The following is a 20,256-nucleotide window of genomic DNA, read 5'->3' as shown; positions in this document are numbered from 1 at the left end:
CTTGACCTCCTGCAGCTGGGGGTGGCTGCTCCTCGGCCTGTGGCAGGGCCTCTCCATTCTCTGCCTCCCTGCTTGCACGCCTTCTCTCTTGCCTGCTGCCAGGTCTCCCCTAGCCTCCCTCCCTCAAGGACATCACGCAGTTAGGGCCAGGAGAATCTCAAGTTCCTTAGTTGTATTTGCAGACCCTTCTCCTAGATAAGGTACCATTTACGGTTTCCAAAGATTACAACCTGGTATCTTTGGGAGACCATTTTCTAGCTTGCCGTGCATACCCTAGCTCAAAAACCATTGATATGGTCCACACCCTGGGGGTGGTCAAGGCACGGGGAACTGGAGGCCTGGGAGCAGTGACCCATCCAGGTCACACAGCCGTAAGTCCCTTCTGAGATCAGAACCAAGGCTCCCGATCCCCAGGCTTTTGTCCCAGCTCCTGGCTCCGAGGTACACTGGCATCTGGGAGTTGCTGGGCGTCTTGTGTGCAAATCTGAGCAAATTACACGCACAATCCCATCTCTCCTCCACACAAGCCTGTGAGCGAGGCTTTCCTGTTATCTGCCATTTTACACAGGGGAAAGTGCAAGGGAAAGGGGTTAGGTAGCTCGCTCAAGGTAGCAGAGCTGATTCCTGGTGGAGCTGGGACAGCGGCCGAGGCGGTCAGAGGCTCAGACTTTCACTCGTGTGGAGCCTCCCTCCTGCGCTGCTCACTCTGAACCTACCCTTGTCTGATACGGTGGCCTCCTGGAAAAGAGGGAACCACACTTTCCTGCTTGGAAAGGAGACCCCTGCAGCCCCTTGTCCTCCTCCTGTTCAGAACCATTCATCCCATTCCTCGGGGAAGCCCGACCTCAGCCGTGCTCTCAGCCGTCTCGTCAGTCCCTGGGTCCGATGCCGGGCAATAGGTCTTACCAAGAGGTGAAGGTGCTTGGGATCCTGAGGGATTTCTTGGGCTAATGACCTGGGATGGGCCCTGGGAGGTTCCCAGCAGCCTCCATGTTGTCCAGGAGAGGCAGACGGAGGAGGTGGGGCAGGTGCGTGTGCACCTTGGGTACATATTTGTTTCTAGCTGTGACTCACTTCCCTCTGCAGTGGGCCCTGGGGAGAAACGTTTACCTGCTCCACCTCCGTCCGTGCTGCCTTATAGCTCCCCTCCCAGTGGGGTAGGTGTCTGAGAACACAGCCGCCCTGCCCCGTGTCCATCCCGCAGAGCCCTGGGCCATGGCAGCCCTGGCAGCTGGCGTGTCCAGGCAGCGGGCGGCTGCAGAAGGTCTTGGCTCCATCCAGAAAGCCGTGAAGTACTTGGGCCAGGACTTCGAGACCCTGAGGCAACAGTGCCTGGACTCAGGGGTCCTATTTAAGGACCCAGAGTTCCCAGCCTGTCCGTCAGCTTTGGGCTTTAAGGAACTTGGACCGCACTCCCCCCAGACTCAAGGCATCGTGTGGAAGCGGCCCACGGTAAGGAGACAGCCTCTGCTGAGTCCGGGTCGGGTGGCGGCCCCTTGAGTCTGGCCAGGGGGAGTTGAGGGAGACTGCTGCTGTGCCTCCCAAGTTCCTGATTCCCACATTTCAGACCCTTCTCGCCTCCTCTGCTTTTAAAATCTGTTTTCAGAGGCAGTGAGGAAGAACCGACTTGGGCTTTGGGACCAGAGACAAGTTAGATTTGAATCTTGCCTCACTGCGGACAGATAAATAACCCTGGTGAGCATCAGTTTTGTCATCTGTGAAGGTGTGCCATTAGTGCCTTATTTTTCTGGGAGATAAAACAAAGATGAATCTGATTATATTACCACAGAATATGTGGTAGGTGTCGCCCAGGCCCCCGGGGCCAGAGCACAGTGGGACAAACCAGTGCTAGCTGTGGTCAGCTCTGGGTCGTGAGGACAGCCCCCCGGCTGAAGGGTCCATGAGAGGCCTCTGCTCTCTCAGGGCGGAGCCGTGGCTCTGTGGATGCAGTGGAAGCCAGGGGCTCCTGGATGCCTTTACTGATGTCCACAAAGCCCAAGGTCAGGAGACGGAGAATTGTCCTCCCGAAACCCAGGCCTGCGACTTCTCCCTGGGTGGCCCTTGTTGAGTGATTTCCCTGCGAGGGCCAGAGCCCCCCTCACCTAGAGTGGTTGTGAGAACTGGGGCCACCGACCTGAGGTCTCTGTTCTGTGCGACACCTAGCTGAGTCTCGGAAGGTGAGCTCTCCGGTGAACATACTCAGCGGCCTTGGCCTTGATAATAGGGGCACCGGGGCATGGTTCCTGTTTGCCCGGCAGTGGTTGAAAGGGAAGATAGGAAGGGAATAATTCTCTGGAAATGATCAAAATCCCCGCTGCACTCCAGCTCTCTCTGCTCCTCTGTCTCCATCCTATTGGTTTAGCACCACAGTGTGCACCCCTGGGAATAAGTCCTTCTCCACGCCTCCCTCCTGCCCACCCTGGTCCCTCTCCCCAGGGCCCTCTGAAACCTACTGGTCACTGTGGGCGAGGGCAAATCCAAGTGGGAAATCAGTCTTGGGTGGTGACTGCGAGGGCAACAGCCGCATCCCGTCTGAGCAGGCGGCTTCTCGGCCACTGCTCTGTGCCAGGCATCAGCGCTGCCTTGTTTGGGAGGCGGCTGCGGGGAGTGGAGGAATGGGCTGTGGTCTCTGCTCCGGCAGAAACTGCGGGAGGGCTGACGCCCAGGGCGGGAGGAGGAAGTGCTCACTAGAGGCATAAAAGGATGTCGCAGGGACTTGGGATGTTCGGCTGAGCACCCCGATCTGAAAATGTTTGTGTGCATACCTGATGCCACAGTGGAAGACTGCCCGCTGGACCTCACAGGGTTGTGTGCCCTGGAAATATCCTATAAACTTTCTTTCAGGCTGTGAGTATAAGATACAGACACACATGGGGCCGGTGCCTTGGCTTGCTGGGTTAATTCTCCGCCTGTGGCGCTGGCATCCCATATGGGCGCTGGGTTCTAGTCCTGGTTGCTCCTCTTCCAGTCCAGCTCTCTGCTGTGGCCCGGGAGGGCAGTGGAGGATGGGCTTGGGCTCCTGCACCTGCATGGGAGACCGGGAAGAGGCACCTGGCTCCTGGCTTCGGATTGGCATAGCTCCGGCCATAGTGGCCATTTGGGGGCTGATCCAATGGAGGGAGGACCTTTCTCTCTGTCTCTCTCACTGTCTATCTGTCAAATAAAAATAAAAATAAAAAAAGATACAGACACACGTGCCCGAGTTGCATCCCCAAGATATGTCACCCTGTGTATGTAAGTATGCCAAAATCCGAAAACGTCTGAAATCAAAACACTTCTGGTCCCAAGCATTTGGGGTAAAGAATACTCAACCTGTGCCACTTCAAGTGGAGTTGAGGGTGAGTGGCTGAGATGGGGCTGAGGAGGGAGCAGCGCTTCCTTTTGTGTCAGTCATGCATCAGTTTACCTTTGCCTAGTTTTTCTCCTTCCCTTTAAATTCATTTTCATGTTAAATAATTTTAGTGAGCACATAATATTCGTGTTATGAATTTATGGGGTACAATATGATATTCAGTATATAGATGCACCACGTAATGCTCCAGTCAGGGTAATTGGTATTTTCATCTTCAAATATTTATTGTTTTTATGTAAAGGGCATCTTTGGACATTTCTAATTATTTTAAAATATATAATACACAATTTTAGACTGGAATTACTCTCTGGTATGCCATAGAACACTAACTAAATTTTTTAAAAGATTTATTTTATTTATTTGAAATACAGAGTTACAGAGAGAGTTAGAGATAGAGAGATATAGGTCTTCCATCCGCTGGTTCACTCCCCAAATGGCCACAACAGCCGAGCTGCGCCAATCCAAAGCCAGGAGCCAGGAGCTACTTCTGAGTCTCCCACATGGGTGCAGGGGCCCAAGGACTCGGGCCATCCTCTGCTGCTTTCCTAGGCCATAGCAGAGAGCTGGATTGGAAGAGGAGCAGCCAGGACTAGAACCAGTGCCCATGTGGGATGCCGGTGCTTCAGGCCAGGGCATTAACCCACTGTGCCACAGTGCTAGCCCCCTTAATATTTTTTAAAGATTATTTATTTATTTGAGAGGCAGTGTTACAGACAGAGAGGGAGAGATAGAGAGAGAGGTCTTCTATCCACAGTTCACTCCCCAAATGGTTGCAATGGCCGGAGCTGGGCTGATCTGAAGCCAGGAGCTAGGAGCCAGGAGCCAGGAGCCAGGAGCTTCTTCCTGGCCTCCTATGTGGGTGCAGGGGCCCAAGGACTTGGGCCATCTTCTACTGCTTTCCCAGGCCATAGAAGAAAACTGGATCAGAAGTGGAGCTGCTGGGTCTTGAATTGGCACCCATATGGGGTGCTGGCACTGCAGGAGTTGGCTTTACCTGCTACGCCACAGTGCCAACCCCCTACTTATTTTTAGATTGTGGTAAAGTCCACATAACATAAACCTTGATGCATTCCCGCTGCTGTGCAATCATCGCCACACTCCATCTCCAGAACTTTCTTCATCTTGCAGAACTGAAACCCTGGACCCATTAAATGCCCCAGCCCCTGCAAGCTACCATTCTACTTCCTGACCAAGAATTTGGCTATGCTGGGAGCCTCATATAAGTAAAATCAGAAACACCTCAAGGTTATCCGTGTTGTAGCATGTGTCAGAATTTCTTCCCCACCCACTCCCACCCCCCACCTCCCTTTTTTAAAAAAATTTTTATTCAGTTATTTGAAAGGCTGAGAGATAGAGACAGGAAAAGAGAGAGGGAGAGAGGGAGGGAGCGGAGAGAGAGAGGCTGCTGATTCACCCCCCATGTTGTTGCAATGGCCGGGGCTGGTCCAGACTGAAGCCAAGAGCCTGGAACTCCATCCTGGTCTCCCACCTGGGTGGCAAGGCCCATGTTCTTAGGCCCTCCTCTGCTGTCCTCCCAGGCACATTAGCAGGGAGCTGGATCAGAAGCAGAGCAGTCAGGGCTTCAACCAGCGCTCTGATATGGGATGCGGTGTTGCAGGCCTCAACCGCACCCATGCACCACAACGCCGGCCCCTTCCTTTCTTTTTCAGGCTGAGTAGTATCATATACTACATTTTATTCACTCGTCCATTGATGGACACTTGGGTTGCTTCCGCCTTTTGGCTGCTGTGAATCACGCTGCTGTGAACACGGGTGTGCCAATATCCCTGATTCCAGTTCTTCGGCTAGATATGCAGAAGTGGGATTGCCGGATCATGGAGTAATACTATCTCATGTTTTTGAGGAATCGCCACCTTGTTTTACACAGTGGCTGTATCATTTTACATTCCTACCAGTGGCGCACAGGATTCCAGTTTTCCCACATCCTTGCTACTACTTGGTATTTCCTGGTTTTTTTGGACAGTAGTCATCCTCATGGGTGTGAAGTGGCTTCTCATTGTGCTTTTGCTGTGCATTTTCCTAACGCTTCCGGAGTTGAGCATCTTTTCATGTGCTTATTGATCACTTGTAGGTGAGCCCTGGAGAAATGCCCATTCAAGTCCGTTGCCCATTTTCTAAACAGGTGGATTCTTTTCTTTGCGTCACTTGCTTTTGTTTCACTTTTGAGGAGGACTTCTGATTTCTTGGGGGCACTGGAAGTCAGCTGCCCAGGTGCCGCTCTTCTCATTTTGGTGCCCCCAGAGATGTTAATTCTTTTTTTTATTTTTATTTTATTTTTTTATTTTTGACAGGCTGAGTTAGTGAGAGAGAGAGACAGAGAGAAAGGTCTTCCTTCCATTGGTTCACCCCCTCAAATGGCCGCTACGGCTGGAGCTGCGCCAATCCGAAGCCAGGAGCCAGGTGCTTCTCCTGGTCTCCCATGCGGGTGCAGGGCCCAGTGAGCCATCCTCCACTGCCTTCCCGGGCCACAGCAGAGAGCTGGACTGTGTGTCACATATATTGTAGATTGTTTATAATTATATATCCTAGGCCACATATTAGGTGTTTTTGCCCTTCCCATAACACATAAAGACAAATACTTGGATGTTGTCTGGAGCCGTCATGTTGGACCTCCTGTCTCTGCAGGGGTACCTGCCTTGTCTGAGGCTGCCAAGCACAGGGTTCGCCTGGGCTCTTGTCTCAAGGGTTGGACAACAAGTTTGCCCAGATAAAGATCTCAAGGTCAAGCTGGGACTCTCAGGATGAGCTTTTGGTTGTTCATAATCCTAAGGCAGTTTTTCCCACTGCTATTAGGCAGAACAACAGTTCCGTCACAAGCAAAATGACTGGCTGTGCAGGATCAGGGAGCGCTCCTGGCGGCTGCTTCTCTCATCCTCCTGCCCAGGCGTCCCCACTGTGCAGGGCGGTGCCTCTGTGGTTTGAGGAGTAGCCAGCGTGTGCAGACCCTGGCGTGGACCAGTCAGTGACGCTCTCTTCTAAAGTGTCCACTTGTGACAATTAAGTAGTTTATTGATCTTAAGAAGAAATACAGAGCTAGGAGCTGCATGACAAGGAGCCCCGGGAAGAGAGACAGTGAGCATTGAAGTGTGGGGAGATTAGCAGAAGGGGCAGAGGCAGGGACTTGTCTGGGGCCTCCACCCTTTGTCCAGGTGCTCCCTTGTGCATTTGTGAATCTGGAGTTTTCAATCCAGCCGTGGTTGAATGCACGCTGGTTGTGTGAAGGTGCTCAAGAGGACTCTTTGTGGACTGCAACTAGTCAGGGAGAGGCGAATGGACAAGCGGCTGGCTGGCCGGCAGCACAGCAGTTAAGAGCAAGGGCTTGGGTGTCAGGTGCATTGGGGTTCTGGTCTTCTGCCTGCCTTTGCTAGCAGGATAACTATGGGGGAAGTTACTAAGCTCCCTGAGACCCAGTCTCCTCAGTTATGCAAGGGAATAATAGTATTTTCTACTTCATTGAGTTCTAGGGAGACTTGAATGAGAGAATGGGTGAGTGCTTCCGACAGTGAGGCGTCAGACAGAAGGAGAAGGCAGAGGGCAAGTGCAGGCCCTGCGCAGTGGTCACTGCCATTGCAGGAGAGAGGATGTGGTGGGAAATGCAGACCACTGGGTGTGGGAACACCGGGGCCGGGGAGGGGGGTGGTAGGCGCTTCCACGGAGCCAGCGTCCCCGAAAGTGCAGTGTAAGTCACTTCCTGCCTTGGATTGCTTGTTGATGCCCGCTCCCCAGAGGCTGAGGCCAGGCTGGAGGAATTTGTATTTGTGCACAGTGTGGGTCCTTTACTCGATCGAGAGGAACATTATTACTGAGAACGCACAATTGCTATTAAGGGGAAAAAAAGAGGCACATGTGTGGGCAGGTGGGAGCCTGCATCTTCCATCCTCTAGTCTGAGTTCCAGCAGGAAGCTCGGGCGGGAGAAGGCCTGGGCGAGTTCTTCGGGCACAGCGTGGCGGTGCAGGCTCCTCATCTCTTTGCAAACCTAGGGATTCTCACACAGTGCAGCAGTACTGGCATTTCTTGGTTGTTTTAATTTTTTTTTCTGGATGAGGGGGTGCATTTTGGATAATACCAGTGAATAAGACATAGTAAAATAAACATTCCTTCCGCCCACAAACCACTTAGCGCCACTCTGGGCACGGCAGCTTAAAGCCAGGCTGTGAGAGGAACAAGTCTTTTTTTTTTTTTTAAATTTATTTGACAGGTAGAGTTATAGACAGTGAGAGAGACAGAGAGAAAGGTCTTCCTTCCATTGGTTCACCCCCCAGATGGCCGCTACGGCCGGCACACTGCGCTGATCCGAAGCCAGGAGCCAGATGCTTCCTCCTGGTCTTCCATGCAGGTGCAGGGACCCAAGCACTTGGGCCATCCTCCACTGCCCTCCTGGGCCACAGCAGAGAGCTGGACTGGAAGAGGAGCAACCAGGACTAGAACCCGGCGCCCATATGGGATGCCGGCTCCGCAGGCGGAGGATTAGCCAAGTGAGCCACGGCGCCGGCCAGATAGTCCTGATGTTGCGCAGCCTGGTTGCCTCCGAGTCAGTGTGGTGGACTTCCTTTGCTTCTTGGGCTCTTTTTCTTCTCCCTCAAACAATGTGGTGGTCGGGCAGACTCAGGCCTTCTTTGGGGACCAGTCTATAGGCATCCCCTGAATCCTACATTTCTATCCATCTATATCTGTCCATCTGAAGGGAAGAGAGAGAGAGAGAGGGAGAGAGAGGGAGAGAGGGGGAGAGAGAGAGAGAGAGAGAGAGATCTCCTATCCTCTGGTTTACTACCCCAGGTGTCATTAAAGCTAAGATTGGGCCAAACCAAAACCAGGGACTTGGAACTCAATCTGAGTCTCTCGTATGGGTAGCAGAGATCCAGGTATGTGGACCATTGCCTGCTGCCTCCCAAGGTGCACGTTAGCAGGAAGCTGGAGTCAGCAGCAGAGCTGGGACCCCATGCGGGCCCTTCCGTGTGCCGAACGCCCTGCCTTTCCGACAGACGTGCGCCATCTCCCACGGGAACAGTCTTTCAGCCTTCATGGCTGTTGGGCATTTCCCACTTTCCTCTCTTTGTGGATGTCATCTGCGTTCCATCGTTATGCTCTAGCCCTTTGCCTCTGGCTGTGTCTTGAGTGCCAGTCTCAGTTTCCCACACAGATGGAAAGCCCTTGGAGGCCAAGTGTTTTCTTTCTTTCTGTTCTCCATTCCCTCTGTTCCCCCTCTCCCCTGCCTGCCATAGTGAGTCGAGCAGGCACAGAATAAACCCTTGCTGGGAACCAAAGGCGGCAGGCAGACCTAAAGCGCGCCCCCTTGTGCCAGGCAGAGCTGGGAGGGGAGGCAGCGTAGGTCAGCCAGGGGACTGTGTCTCTGGAAATGGCACTTCCTGACACCTCAGCGTTTCCACCTGCACAAGGGATCATTATCACTTAGTCAGGTATTTAACGAGTGTCCACAGGGTGCAGAGTATTTTGCTAAACCCTGTTCTACTCCTCTCTCTATGTAAATAGGGGCGGTGTCTGGATGGGTGGGATCCTCTGTCATCGCCTAGTTATCTCAGCTGGTGCCTTTCTCCTACCTCTCTGTGCCCCACCCCCTCTTTACATCCACATAACACATACAACGCACAATCAAAAAGCACACAACAGTCAGAGCAATCCAAAGGCCGTACGCGGCAGGGACTCCGGGCTTTGGCTGCTGCTGTGTTCTCCCTGAGCTGTGTGACTCTGGCAGGGTGTCCTCCCTTCTCTGGGCTTCAGAGCCCTTGGCACGAAGACCACGTGTGTGCAGCAGGTGATCTCCTAGTTTCTCCGGCCCTCAGTTCTGCCTCTCTGATGCAGCCACTGTTGTGGGCACCTGGTGACTTGTGTTTTGTCCCAAATCACTTCCAGGAGTTGTGTCCCAGCCCTCAGTTTATCGTTGGTGGAGCCACACGCACAGACATTCGACAGGGTGGTCTGGGTGAGTACCTGGGAGACACCTGTTTGTTCTGGGGGAGGGCGCTGTGTATCTGTAATTCGCAGTGTCAGATTAAGTTGTTGGACTTGACCAGCTACATTATGTACACAATTTACCCATTTGAATTGACGCTCTTGAGACTGCAGGCCTTACGCTGGGTCTGAATGCTGGCACTGTGTTTTGGTTCCCCCTAACAAGAGGTTTTCTGCCAGCTCATTTAACCTGCTTCATGCTAGAGTAACAAACTAGGTTTATATGCAAGTAGCAGAGCACTATGATGTACTATGTTTTTGTAATATTATCTTTAATTTGCCTTACGGAATGACCATGTCTACATAATTGTGGGCTATCATCATAGATGCTTTTATAATTCGTAAGAACACAAGAATCTTATTTTTCTAGCCAAACATTCTTTCACAGGCTTGGGAGCCCAGAATCAAGAATCGCCACTTCCCAGCCCATCAGAGTCCTTCCAGGTCAGGTGCAGCTAAGCTTAGGAAATAATTGCATTTTGCTTTGCGAGCTCCAGCCTTGCTTGTGGGAAAACCAGGCTCTCCTTGGCAGTGGTCTGCAAGCCTCGCAGAGGGGAGTTTCTGCGCAGAGTCAGACCACACTTAATATTTTATGGGACAACACAGCCCTGGATGGAATTTACTGGGTTTCCAAATCACTGTCGAGGGCCAGCAACAAACCCCAGACCTGGAAGCGAAGGCAAAGAAGAGACAAATCCTCTCGGTGAAAATGAGCAAAGCAAACACACACCTTAGCACCCACAGGGACCCCCTGACCTGTATTTGTTAGATTTTTCCTTCCGTCTCTCTCTGCCTTGTTCCAGCCAGGAAAACCTTTTTTGCCTTCAGCCTGCTGGAAACCCTCGTGATTGTGCAAAATCACAGAGCGTTTTATTTCAAAGGCTTCCAATGTTCTGTCCTTTAATGAGTTCGGCAAACAGGCCTTGGCCAGCTGCACGGAGAGTGGCTAGGAGGCAGCAGGAGGCGTTTGGGGTGCCAGCAGCGTGTGCCCTGTTCCCTGAAAACCTCAGCCCTAGGTCCCCAGGCTTTTTCATGAAGGCGCACAGAGCGTGGCGTTCTGACCTTTTCTGGCTCTGGGTAAGTGCGTGGTGCTTTTCCTTCGTGCTGTGTTCAGCCTGTGACTCGGGGAAATGCAACTTTGCAGGCAGGCCGTTCACAGCCCTCGTTAGAGATGTTTAACTTTGGGAAAGGTATTTAATAAGTGCCTCTGCACTGATTGACTTGGGTGGATTTTCTGCTGAATAGTTTTAAGCAAAGGGAAGAGAGCATTTCCACAGAGGAGCTCAAGCGTTACCATGGAGAGAGTGTGCAGTGATGGAGGCCGGGGGTGCAGGAAATGAACCCCACTCACTCTCAGAATCTAGCTCGCATCAAAACAAGTGGGACACGTGCCATGGCGGTCACCCTGGGGTAGCCCAGCTGTTGCCATTGTGGGCTTTTTAAAATTTTGTTTTGCTTTATAATTGTCTATTTGAGGAATAGAGAGAGAGAGAGAGAGAGAGAGAGAGAAATATCTCCCCCATCCACTGCCTCCCAAAGGCCCTCAATGGCTGGAGCTGGGCCTGGGGCCAGGAACTCAATCGAAGCCTCCCACGTGGGTGGTGGGTAGCAGGGACTCAGGTATGGGAGGCAGCCGTGCTGGCTCCCAGGGTGTGCATTGGCAGGGAGCTGGAGCCAGGGATCAAAGCCGGGTCCTCCAGTGCAGGTGTGCAGTTGACGTAGGCTTAATAGCTGGGCTAAATACCCACCCGGTGCTGGTGGTTTATACTGAAGAGAGAGGAGAGGGACTGCCGAGTCCAACCTCCCGTCCAACCTCCCAAAAGGGGTCAGATGCTTCAGACAGCAGGACCTGTGGGCTGGTGAAGCAACCTGAGCTTCAGCAGGTGGAAAAGTGGCTGCTTCCCAGACCTGAGGCTGCAACGCAGTGCTGGGGTGGGGAGCCAGGCCCAAGCCACTGCCACCCGTGTGGGCTGGGAGATGGAGCCAGCGGCGGCCCTGAGCGGGGCGGCGGGGGTGGGGGGGGATCATGGGAGATCACAGGAGAGATTCCTCACTCGACACACAGTGTGCGTTCCTGAAGAGCAAGGCCGTGTCACAGGCCCAGTGAGCTGGGGCACAGGGTTGATGTGTATTAGATGCTCTGTGGACTTGCAGAGCCCGGCCCGGTGCAGCGGGTCTGCTCTAGGTTTTTCTTTAATTATCTTTTTTCACTTGCCAAATGGCCAAAACAGCCCAGGCTGGAGCTGGGGACTGCACTTGGGTCTCACACATGGGTGGCAGGAGCCTGAGCACTTGAGCCATTGTCCACTGCCCTTCCAGGTGCATTAGCTGGAGGCTGGACTGGGAGCCGGGACTTGAACAGGTGCTCCACTTCCGGGTGCTATGGTGTCGCAGTGCCAGCCTCTCTAATGCATCTTTTTTTTTTTTTTTAAACATTTGGTCTATATCATGAAAACATATATTTCATATAATTATGTGTTATTATTTTATTATTATTTTGAATACCTACAATTCAAAAATGGAGACCACTGAAAGGCAAACCTTGAAAGGGATGCTTCCCACCTGTCTCCCACGTGTCTCCACCTGTTCCATTGCTCACTGCCTTGTTACCAAAATAGTTTCAGGGCTTCTTTATGCAAATCCAAGCAAACAGAAATACACTTCCTAATTTGTATCCCTCTCTTGCATTGAAGATAGCATGCTGTAAGCCTTGGTTGACAACTTTGCAGTTGTTTGCTATTATTTCACTGAATAAAATATCTTGGCGGTCTTTCCCTGTCTACAGAGAGCTTTGTTCTTTTTTTAACCTCTCTGAGTACTGGACTGCATTGCACGGATGTAGCTCAGTTAATCTATCCTGTCTCCTGCTGGTGGACACTGGATTTATTCCCTCCCTTCTACTGTGATGGAAAGTGTTGCACCGAATCTCCTGGGTCATACGTCACGGCCAGTTGAGGTGTTTGTCAGCAGGTCTGAAGTAGGGCTGCCTCAGACAGGATGTACTGTCCACAGTCCCGTCTTCCTGAGGCTCCTTGCTCAGCCAGAATTCACCCTCAAAGTGCGAATGGTGATCCCTTGTGCAGATGGGAACACTGAGGTGTCTGAGCTTATGCTTGCAAATAGCCCAGGAGCTGGCTGTGTTTGGAGACATAATTATAGGAAAATAAAGAGCAGGGAGACTGCAGTGCTCAGGAGCCCCTTGCTCCAAGTAGTTCTTGCTGGAGAATCCGACTTTTCCTTCGGTAGCTCGGCCCCTGCAGGACACAGTGGTTTTGCCTCTACACGAGTGATTAAATGAGCATCCGTGGATGAAAGCGCTCCCAAGGCAAAGCTCTCCCTGGGTCCTCGAGCTTCTTGCCACCCTGAGGAGGCGAGTTCAGATACGCTGTCTTCTGTGTCACCACCCTTTCCTTGCCCTGTCTTCTCAGCTAAGCCCACATTCACCAGGTCCAGCGAGGGCCACCCACATACAGGGTCCCTCCAGCGGGTGGGGATGGAGTCAGCTCTAAGTGTGAAGTTCCGTGCAGAACGTGTCTGCAAGTGCCTGGTCCAGTGGAGGCTCCTGCTGCCCGTCACCCAGCTGCAGAGGCCCAGCCGGTCCTGCTGCTGCTTCTCCCAGCCAGCCAGCCTCTCCCTCGCGTTCTGCTCCGTGCGCGTCCCAGCACGTCCTGAGGCTTCTGTGACCAGTGTGCCTGCCCCGCTCTCATCTCCTGCTGGTCTCTGTGGGCTGGCTTCAGCCTCGTCCTTGGTAGACAGGCTGCACGTGGCATGCCCACGAGTGGTCCCGAGCTCCACCCCAGTGGCACCCCACACAGCGTTGGTTTGCCCAGTCTCAGGAAAGGCCTGTGATGTGATGTGATGGTTTGTGCCTTCACTTGCAGTGTGGGCCCAGTACTGCAGTCAGAGGGGTAAGGTACCACATGGTTGTGCCAGTGAGGTTGTGGACCCACTCTTTTTTTTTTTTTTTTTTTTTTTGACAGGCAGAGTGGACAGTGAGAGAGAGAGACAGAGAGAAAGGTCTTCCTTTTGCTGTTGGTTCACCCTCCAATGGCCGCCGCGGCCGGCGCACTGTGCTGATCCGATGGCAGGAGCCAGGTGCTTCTCCTTGTCTCCCATGGGGTGCAGGGCCCAAGCACTTGGGCCATCCTCCACTGCACTCCCTGGCCACAGCAGAGAGCTGGCCTGGAAGAGGGGCAACAGGGACAGAATCCGGCGCCCCGACCGGGACTAGAACCCCGTGTGCCGGCACCGCAAGGTAGAGGATTAGCCTAGTGAGCCGCGGTGCCGGCCTGTGGACCCACTCTTGTGAGAGTCTCCCCCCCAAACCACAGGGCACGTTCCCTAGAAGACGAGGGCACTGGCTGTGGGCAGATAGAAGCAGGAGAGTAACCGTCAGGGACTCAGGGCTGGCCCACCCATACTCTTCCTCCCCAGGTCATCTCTGCCCTTTGGCCTCTTTGCCCCTCCCCTAAGTCTACCCCCGCAGTGCCCCTGGAGGCACCTTTCCTGAGGGCCCTGCCTCTTTCTCCCTGGATTCCACACACAAAGTAGTCCTGGGTCTCTGTGGTCTCTCTGACCTCTCTACCTCAGTTTTCCCAGCTGCAAAGTGGGTATATAATCAAACCCTGCTTGTCAGGTGGTTGTGATAAGTAGAGAATTAATGCTGGGTTCCTTATCGTCCAAGAAGTGAGCACTACGTGGATGGACGTGGATGGACGTGGATGGTAATAAGCCTGGGAGTCCTGCCTGTGTGCTCTACGGAACTGTCTCACACGTTCTGTGTCCACTGTGCCTGGGGCAAAGCAGGGCTCATGTATGTCTGCTGCACTTTTGTGTGCTGGCCTAAACCCTCTGCCTTCCATCATTATAAAGTGTTTGAAAACAGGCTTAGTTAATTTTTTTTGCTGCTAAGACAGACTGGGTCATTTATAAACAATAGACGTTTATTCAGCTCACGGTTTTGGAGGCTGGGAGGCCTGAGAGCGTGGCTGCAGCATCTGGTGGGGCCTCCTGCTGCGGGTGGAAGGGAAATGAGTGTGTGCGAGGGAGGGGTGGGGTTGTGAACCTGCCCACTCCTGCGATAACAAAATTAACCGGGCAGAGTGTTCTTAAAGGCCCCACCTCCTAATACCATCCTCCTCGCAACTGAATTTCAGCATTGGTTTCAGAGGGAGCATTCAAACCACAGCATGTAGGCGTAGCTTCGATTTGCGGCTCCTGTGTTTTTCTTCCTTAGCACCCTTGGACTTGAGGCTCCTGTGTTTTTCTTCCTTAGCACCCTTGGCAATCAGACTGGATCAGGCATGTAGAATAAAACTTCCGACTTGAAGTTGCCCACGTGTGTTTATCTCAAGAGGATTTCGGAGTTTCATGCCATCCTGCTCCTCTGTCTGTCCTTGGTTTGCAGACACTGCTGGGTGAAACAGAAGGCGTTTGAAGGTGCTTGCTGGCCCACAACAACAGAAGTAGGTCCCAGGAACAGGCCGTGGATGGGACTGGCCCAGGGCCCTAAGGGTGGCTGTGGGACACGGAGGATCCCGTGGCCCTGTCTCTCGCAAGCTCAGCAGTAACTGCTGACTCTACCTCTGGCCCAGGCGTCATCCAGTCCTCTTGTATCAACCACAGGCAAGAAAGCACCATGACGTGGTATTGTCATGTGCCTATGACTGTGAACATGCAACCAGACTTGAAACAGCCTGAGTGTAGGTGGGCTTGAAGGCCAGTGAGGGCTGGCACTCTATAAGCTGAAGACCTGGGTCTTTGACAAATGAAATGTGGTGCTCGCTGCTTCAGGAACAGGCGTCAGGACATTTTTCTGCTTTGACAAATGAGGAGGAGTGGGCCTTGGCACAGCACAGACACCACTTGGGATGCCCACATCCATATCAGAGGGCCTGGGCCCAGTCCCGGCTCTGCTCCTGATTCCAGCCTCCTGCTACTGTGCACCCTGTGAGGCAGTGGGTGATGGCTCGTGTGCCTGGGTCCTGCCACCCCTGTGGGAGACCAGGATTGGATTCCAGGTTCCTGGCTTTGGCCTGGCTGTTGTGAGCATTGGGGAGTGAACAACAGGATGGAAGATCTCTCTCTCTCTGTGCCTTTTAAACAAAAATAGATAAATTAACAAAAATTAGACCAAGAAGCAAATAAATGAGGAACAGAGACCCCCTGAATGTAGATAGAAATGGGAATGTTTTCTGCTACGATGTTTATCCAAACTTCTAATCTCTCAGGGCGGGGCTGGTGATTATTGTCCGTAAGTGAGGTGAGCTTTGCTTTGAAGGGTCTGAGGGTCTAGTCAGTGTTGGGGGCTCCCCCTCTCCCCAGTCTGTTTGTCATGCTCAGTCTGGTGTTCTGTGTGTCTGAGCTGTGTGTGTTCCTGTCTCTCCCTCTCCTCTCTCTCTCGCCTTTTTTTTTGACAGGCAGAGTTAGACAGAGAGAGGCAGAGAGAAAGGTCTTCCTTTTCCGTTGGTTCACCCCCCAAATGGCCGCTATGGCCAGTGCACCACGCTTATCCGAAGCCAGGAGCCAGGTGCTTCTCCTGCTCTCCCATGGGGTGCAGGGCCCAAGCACTTGGGCCATCCTCCACTGCACTCCCTGGCCACAGCAGAGAGCTGGCCTGGAAGAGGGGCAACCGGGACAGAACCAGTGCCCCAACTGGGACTAGATCCCGGGGTGCCGGTGCTGCAGGCAGAGGATTAGCCTAGTGAGCCGAGGGGCTGACCTCTCTTTTTTAAAAAAGATTTATTTATTTGAAAGGCAGAGTTACAGAGAGGAGAGAGAGAGACAGAGAGCTCTTCCATCTGCAGGCTTACTCCCCAAATGGCTGCAATGTCCAGGGCTGGGCCAGACTGAATCCAGGAGCCAGGAGCTTTTTCTGGATCTCCTATGTAGGTGCAAGGGCCAAAGCACTTGGGCACTGCTTTCCCAGGTGCATTAGCAGGGAGCTGGATTGGAAGTGGAGCTGCGGGGACTTGAACCAGTGCTCACGTGGGGCACCAGCACTGCAGGCGGAGGCTTAGCCTTCCACGCCACAGCGCTGGCCCTTCCTCTCTCTTTTGACCTGATTTTTCTCCGCACTTCTATGGGGTTGATGCCTTTCACCCTTGTGGTGTTTATTGAACGGCGTTTTATACCTGTATTCCTGTTTTCAAGAGAGAATAGCTGGATCATTTCCCACGGCTCTGAAGACAAACAAAGAACCCACAGCAACGACCTAAATTCGTTGCTTTCCCTTACTCATCCCCGACAATGATTTTCCTTCATGAGTCAGTGCGCTCTGGGGAGCGAGGCCTGGGTTTCTGGCACAGGGACCTGGCGCACACGGCAAGCCAGTAATTGGGAGTGATGTCAGCATCTTTAAGAGCACTTTTCCAGACACCTTTTGATCTGCAGCATCCTTTGAGGACTAGGGCGAAGTGAATCAAGTCACTGGTTACTCTTAACGAGCAACCAGGGAGGCCTCAGACGACGTACAGGGCCACATCCACTCGCTGATTCAGGAGAGGGCAGGCTCAGGCCGCTGGGAGGCAGAGAACCATGGTGACAGTTGCAGGCAGCCCAGGGGGCTTAACTGTGCTACGGGGGCTTCGCTTTGCTGATAGGGTCTTGTCCTCCCCGCAGTGGCTGTCCTGCTCTCTCTGTCTGGGCTCCCAGGGCTCAGTGCTCTCCTGTTCTGCTTCGCCACCACCACTGTCCTGTGCACTTTGGACGAAGGGCCCAGGACAGCCGTTCACACTCTGATGAGAATTTGAGACAGTGGGTTACAGGACAGTATTTCCTGAGCATGGGAGAATTCTGTATTACAAGGTTGATTCTCTACCCACTAATGGGTCACCCTTCAATATTAATATAGGCAGTAAAGCATAGTCATAGAAATCACACTGGCAGGGGCTGGCTTTGGGCCACCAGCAGTTAGGACACCACCTGGGACACCTGTGTCCCATTATCTGGATGCCTGGTGCGTGTCCTGGCTCCTCCACTTCCGATCCAGCTTCCTGCTAGTGTGCACCCTGGAAGGCAGCAGGGGATGGCTCAGATACTTGGGTCCCTGCCAGCCATGTGGGAGACCCAGGTGGACTTCCGGGCTCCTGGCTTTGGCCTGGTCCAGCCCTGCTGTTGTGGGCACTTAGGGAGTGAAGCAGCAGTTAAAGAATCTCTGTTCATCCATCTCTCTGTCTCCTTGCCTTTTAAATACAGTGAAAATAAATAAGGCAATAAATAAAAAATCACAGTAATAGTTGTAACAAATGTGCAACACACCCCTTTGCTCATCATCCCCTTGTGATTATGCCACTTGCTGTCCTTCCTCCAAATCTTGTACACCGGGCATTAGTACAGATGCACAAACACAACTGTAGCATAGCTTTTTTTTAAAGATTGATTTATTTGAAAGTCAGAGTTACACAGAGAAGGAGAGGCAAAGAGAGAGGGAGAGGGGGGAGAGAGGTCTTCCATCTTATGGTTCACTCCCCAATTGGCCGCAATGGTCAGAGCTGTGCCAATCTGAAGCCAGGAGCCAGGAGCTTCCTCCGGGTCTTCCCATGCGGTGGTCTTGGGCCATCTTCTACTACTTTCCCAGGCTATAGCAGAGAGCTGGATCAGCAGTGGAGCAGCCGGGTCTCTAACCACTGCCCATTTGGGATGCTGGCACTGCAGGCAGTGGCTTTACCTGCTACGCCACAGTGCCAGCCCCTGTAGCATAATTTAAAAGCCATGTTTGATAACTTCCAAGATACTTGTTTTTTTTTTTTTTTTTTTTTTTTTTTTTTTCTAGTCACGTTTTGGGCTTTCATGCATTTAGAAACGTGGTTCTGAGTTCAGGTCCCGGCCTGTGTCAGGAAAGGTGAAGAGCCCTGCGTTGTGGGAATGCCTGCCTGCGTGTGCCAGGGGGACTTTTGCAGGAAGAGGATCCTGTCTGTGGCCTCCAACTTCCCCGACCTGTTCAGCGTAGGTGCTGACTCCCCTTCACTGGGCAGCAGAAGTTCAGTGTGTTCAGGCGAGCCTTGCGGTCCCAGGAGCCAGCCTCAGAGCCTGGCGGTCGCTTGACCTCATGAACAGGTGGTGGGTGGTCTCTGGCCCCAGGCTGCTCTCGGAGCGCCTGACATGTGGATCTGGAAATCAAGCTCCAGAGAGCTGCTGATTCCTGCTCAGGGGGACGCCTCCGGACAGCACCTGCCCTGCACTTCTGTGGATCAATACTTCGGCATCCCACAGACCCCACTACCGGGGCTCAGTGGCATGCTGAGCGGTTCAGCTCACCGCCTGGGCTGTGAGGCTCGGGCTCCTCCAGCTGCCCTCCCCTTGGCCATTGGTTCTAGTGCACATGGCTGGCTAGAGGGCATGACTAAAGGAGGTCACCTGTAGTCACTAGTGATGCAATGTCCCAGTGCCACGCCCCCTCCCACTCCCCGGGCTACTGGGGGCCCGTTGGTGCTGACTCCTGGGAGTGTTGTTGAGAAGGGGAAAGATGAGCCAAGCTGGGGCAGCAGGAAGCGCGAGACTGCAGGCTGTGCTCAGGCCTCCGTCACACTCAGGGCAGCCTTAGGCGTTAGCTGGAAGCCCCAGCCACGGCACGGAGATGGAGAGGCTCCTTCTGTAGATTGACTGCCGCCACTCAAGGCACAGGAGCAGTCTGGGTCCACCTGGGCAGGGCAGAAGGGACAGGTGCCTCCCTTCTTCTCGGAGGCTATGGATTGGAGGCGTGGAAACAAACTCCATCTCACTAGTGCTGCGCAGACGCCGCTCTGTTGGGCGCTTCCTTCCGCCCTGTCGGCTCCTGTCACTCCCTCTTGTTGACTCTGTGGCTTTTGCTGGCCTAGAGCCGACAGAGGCTGGCTGGGCCTCCCACGTCCAGAGGTGCAGTCTGTTGCCCCTGGTGCTCCTTCTACCTCTGCAGTCTCCTGGTGAAGCTCACAGAGTGGCCCAGGATGCCCACATTTCTCCCTAAATCCTCTCCTTAGGGTGGGCCTCTCTCCATCTTGCATGTCGCCCTACCTGGTACCCCAAGATGCCTCTGGATGGCTCCCCTGGAGGCCCCACAGGACGGCTGGGTGGCCCTGGGGTTTGTTCTGGGTCTCACGCCCTGACCACTCTCACCAGGCGCTGCATCCTTGCTTCAGCCCGGGTCCCTGATCCTCTGCAGCCCAGGTCCCCTAGCCTTCTGCTCTGTCCTGTCTTGTGACTCCTGCCACTCACAACTTGGGTCCCTTTTGCACATCCCAGGAACTGCGCTGCTCCTCACTTTCCAGGCCAGAGCCCAGACAGATGCCGCTCATCAGCTGTGTCTTGGTGGTTGGTTGCCCCTCTCCATCCCACATGTGCCTACTCATTCTCCTTACCTGCTCAGGCCCAGGGTCTCCTTTCTCCCTTGGGTCCTGGGTAGCCCAAGTTGGAGGGACCCAGGGAAGGACTGACTCCAGAGGCTGCATTCATGAGTAGAGTAGGCCAGCAGGAGCTAACAACAGGGAGAAGTGGGGACTGTGGCGAGCTAGAGACGTATTCTGCAACAAGGGGAAGCCGTCACAGCTCGAGCTGGATGTTACGAGGAAGGACCCGGAGGCCGTATCCTTACAGCGTAGAGAAATGTTTGCACAGAGTAGGTGCTCAGTAAATATCTGTAGAATCAATAGATGGAGGGATTTGGGCCAGATTTTGCAGTTTTTAGGAGAAGCCAGAAATGTACATTTTCATGGGAGACTTTCTAATTCAAACATATAAATCACCGTGCATGTCAGTCCTGGGTACACGGAACAGAATAGATTTGCAAGCCAGTCGTGACTGGCTTATTGCCTTCTGTCTACTCCAAGCCTCCGCTGCACCTGCATTATGGCCTTGACCCTTGGGATGTTCTGCCTTCCCACTGGCATCCACTCTTGTGAGCCGCCTGAGCCACGGCCTGTGGCATAACGCGATT

General features: G+C 53.3%; 1 protein-coding gene across 1 annotated transcript in view; it reads left to right on the top strand.

The window, feature by feature from the left end:
* The first annotated feature begins 1,071 nt into the window (after positions 1–1,071).
* Positions 1,072–20,256, top strand: part of CAPN8 (calpain 8) — a 69,027-nt gene continuing 49,842 nt past the window's right edge. The window contains exons 1-2 of the mRNA XM_051821387.2: positions 1,072–1,452; positions 9,246–9,315. Of these exons, the coding sequence (XP_051677347.2) occupies positions 1,216–1,452; positions 9,246–9,315 (307 nt within the window). The 5' untranslated portion in view covers positions 1,072–1,215. The remainder of the gene's footprint in view (positions 1,453–9,245; positions 9,316–20,256) is intronic.

This window comes from Oryctolagus cuniculus, chromosome 13 (assembly GCF_964237555.1).
Source record: "Oryctolagus cuniculus chromosome 13, mOryCun1.1, whole genome shotgun sequence".
Taxonomy (NCBI): domain Eukaryota; kingdom Metazoa; phylum Chordata; class Mammalia; order Lagomorpha; family Leporidae; genus Oryctolagus; species Oryctolagus cuniculus.
The sequence above is the reverse complement of the archived record's forward strand: the minus strand, read 5'-3'. Positions and strand labels throughout refer to the sequence as shown.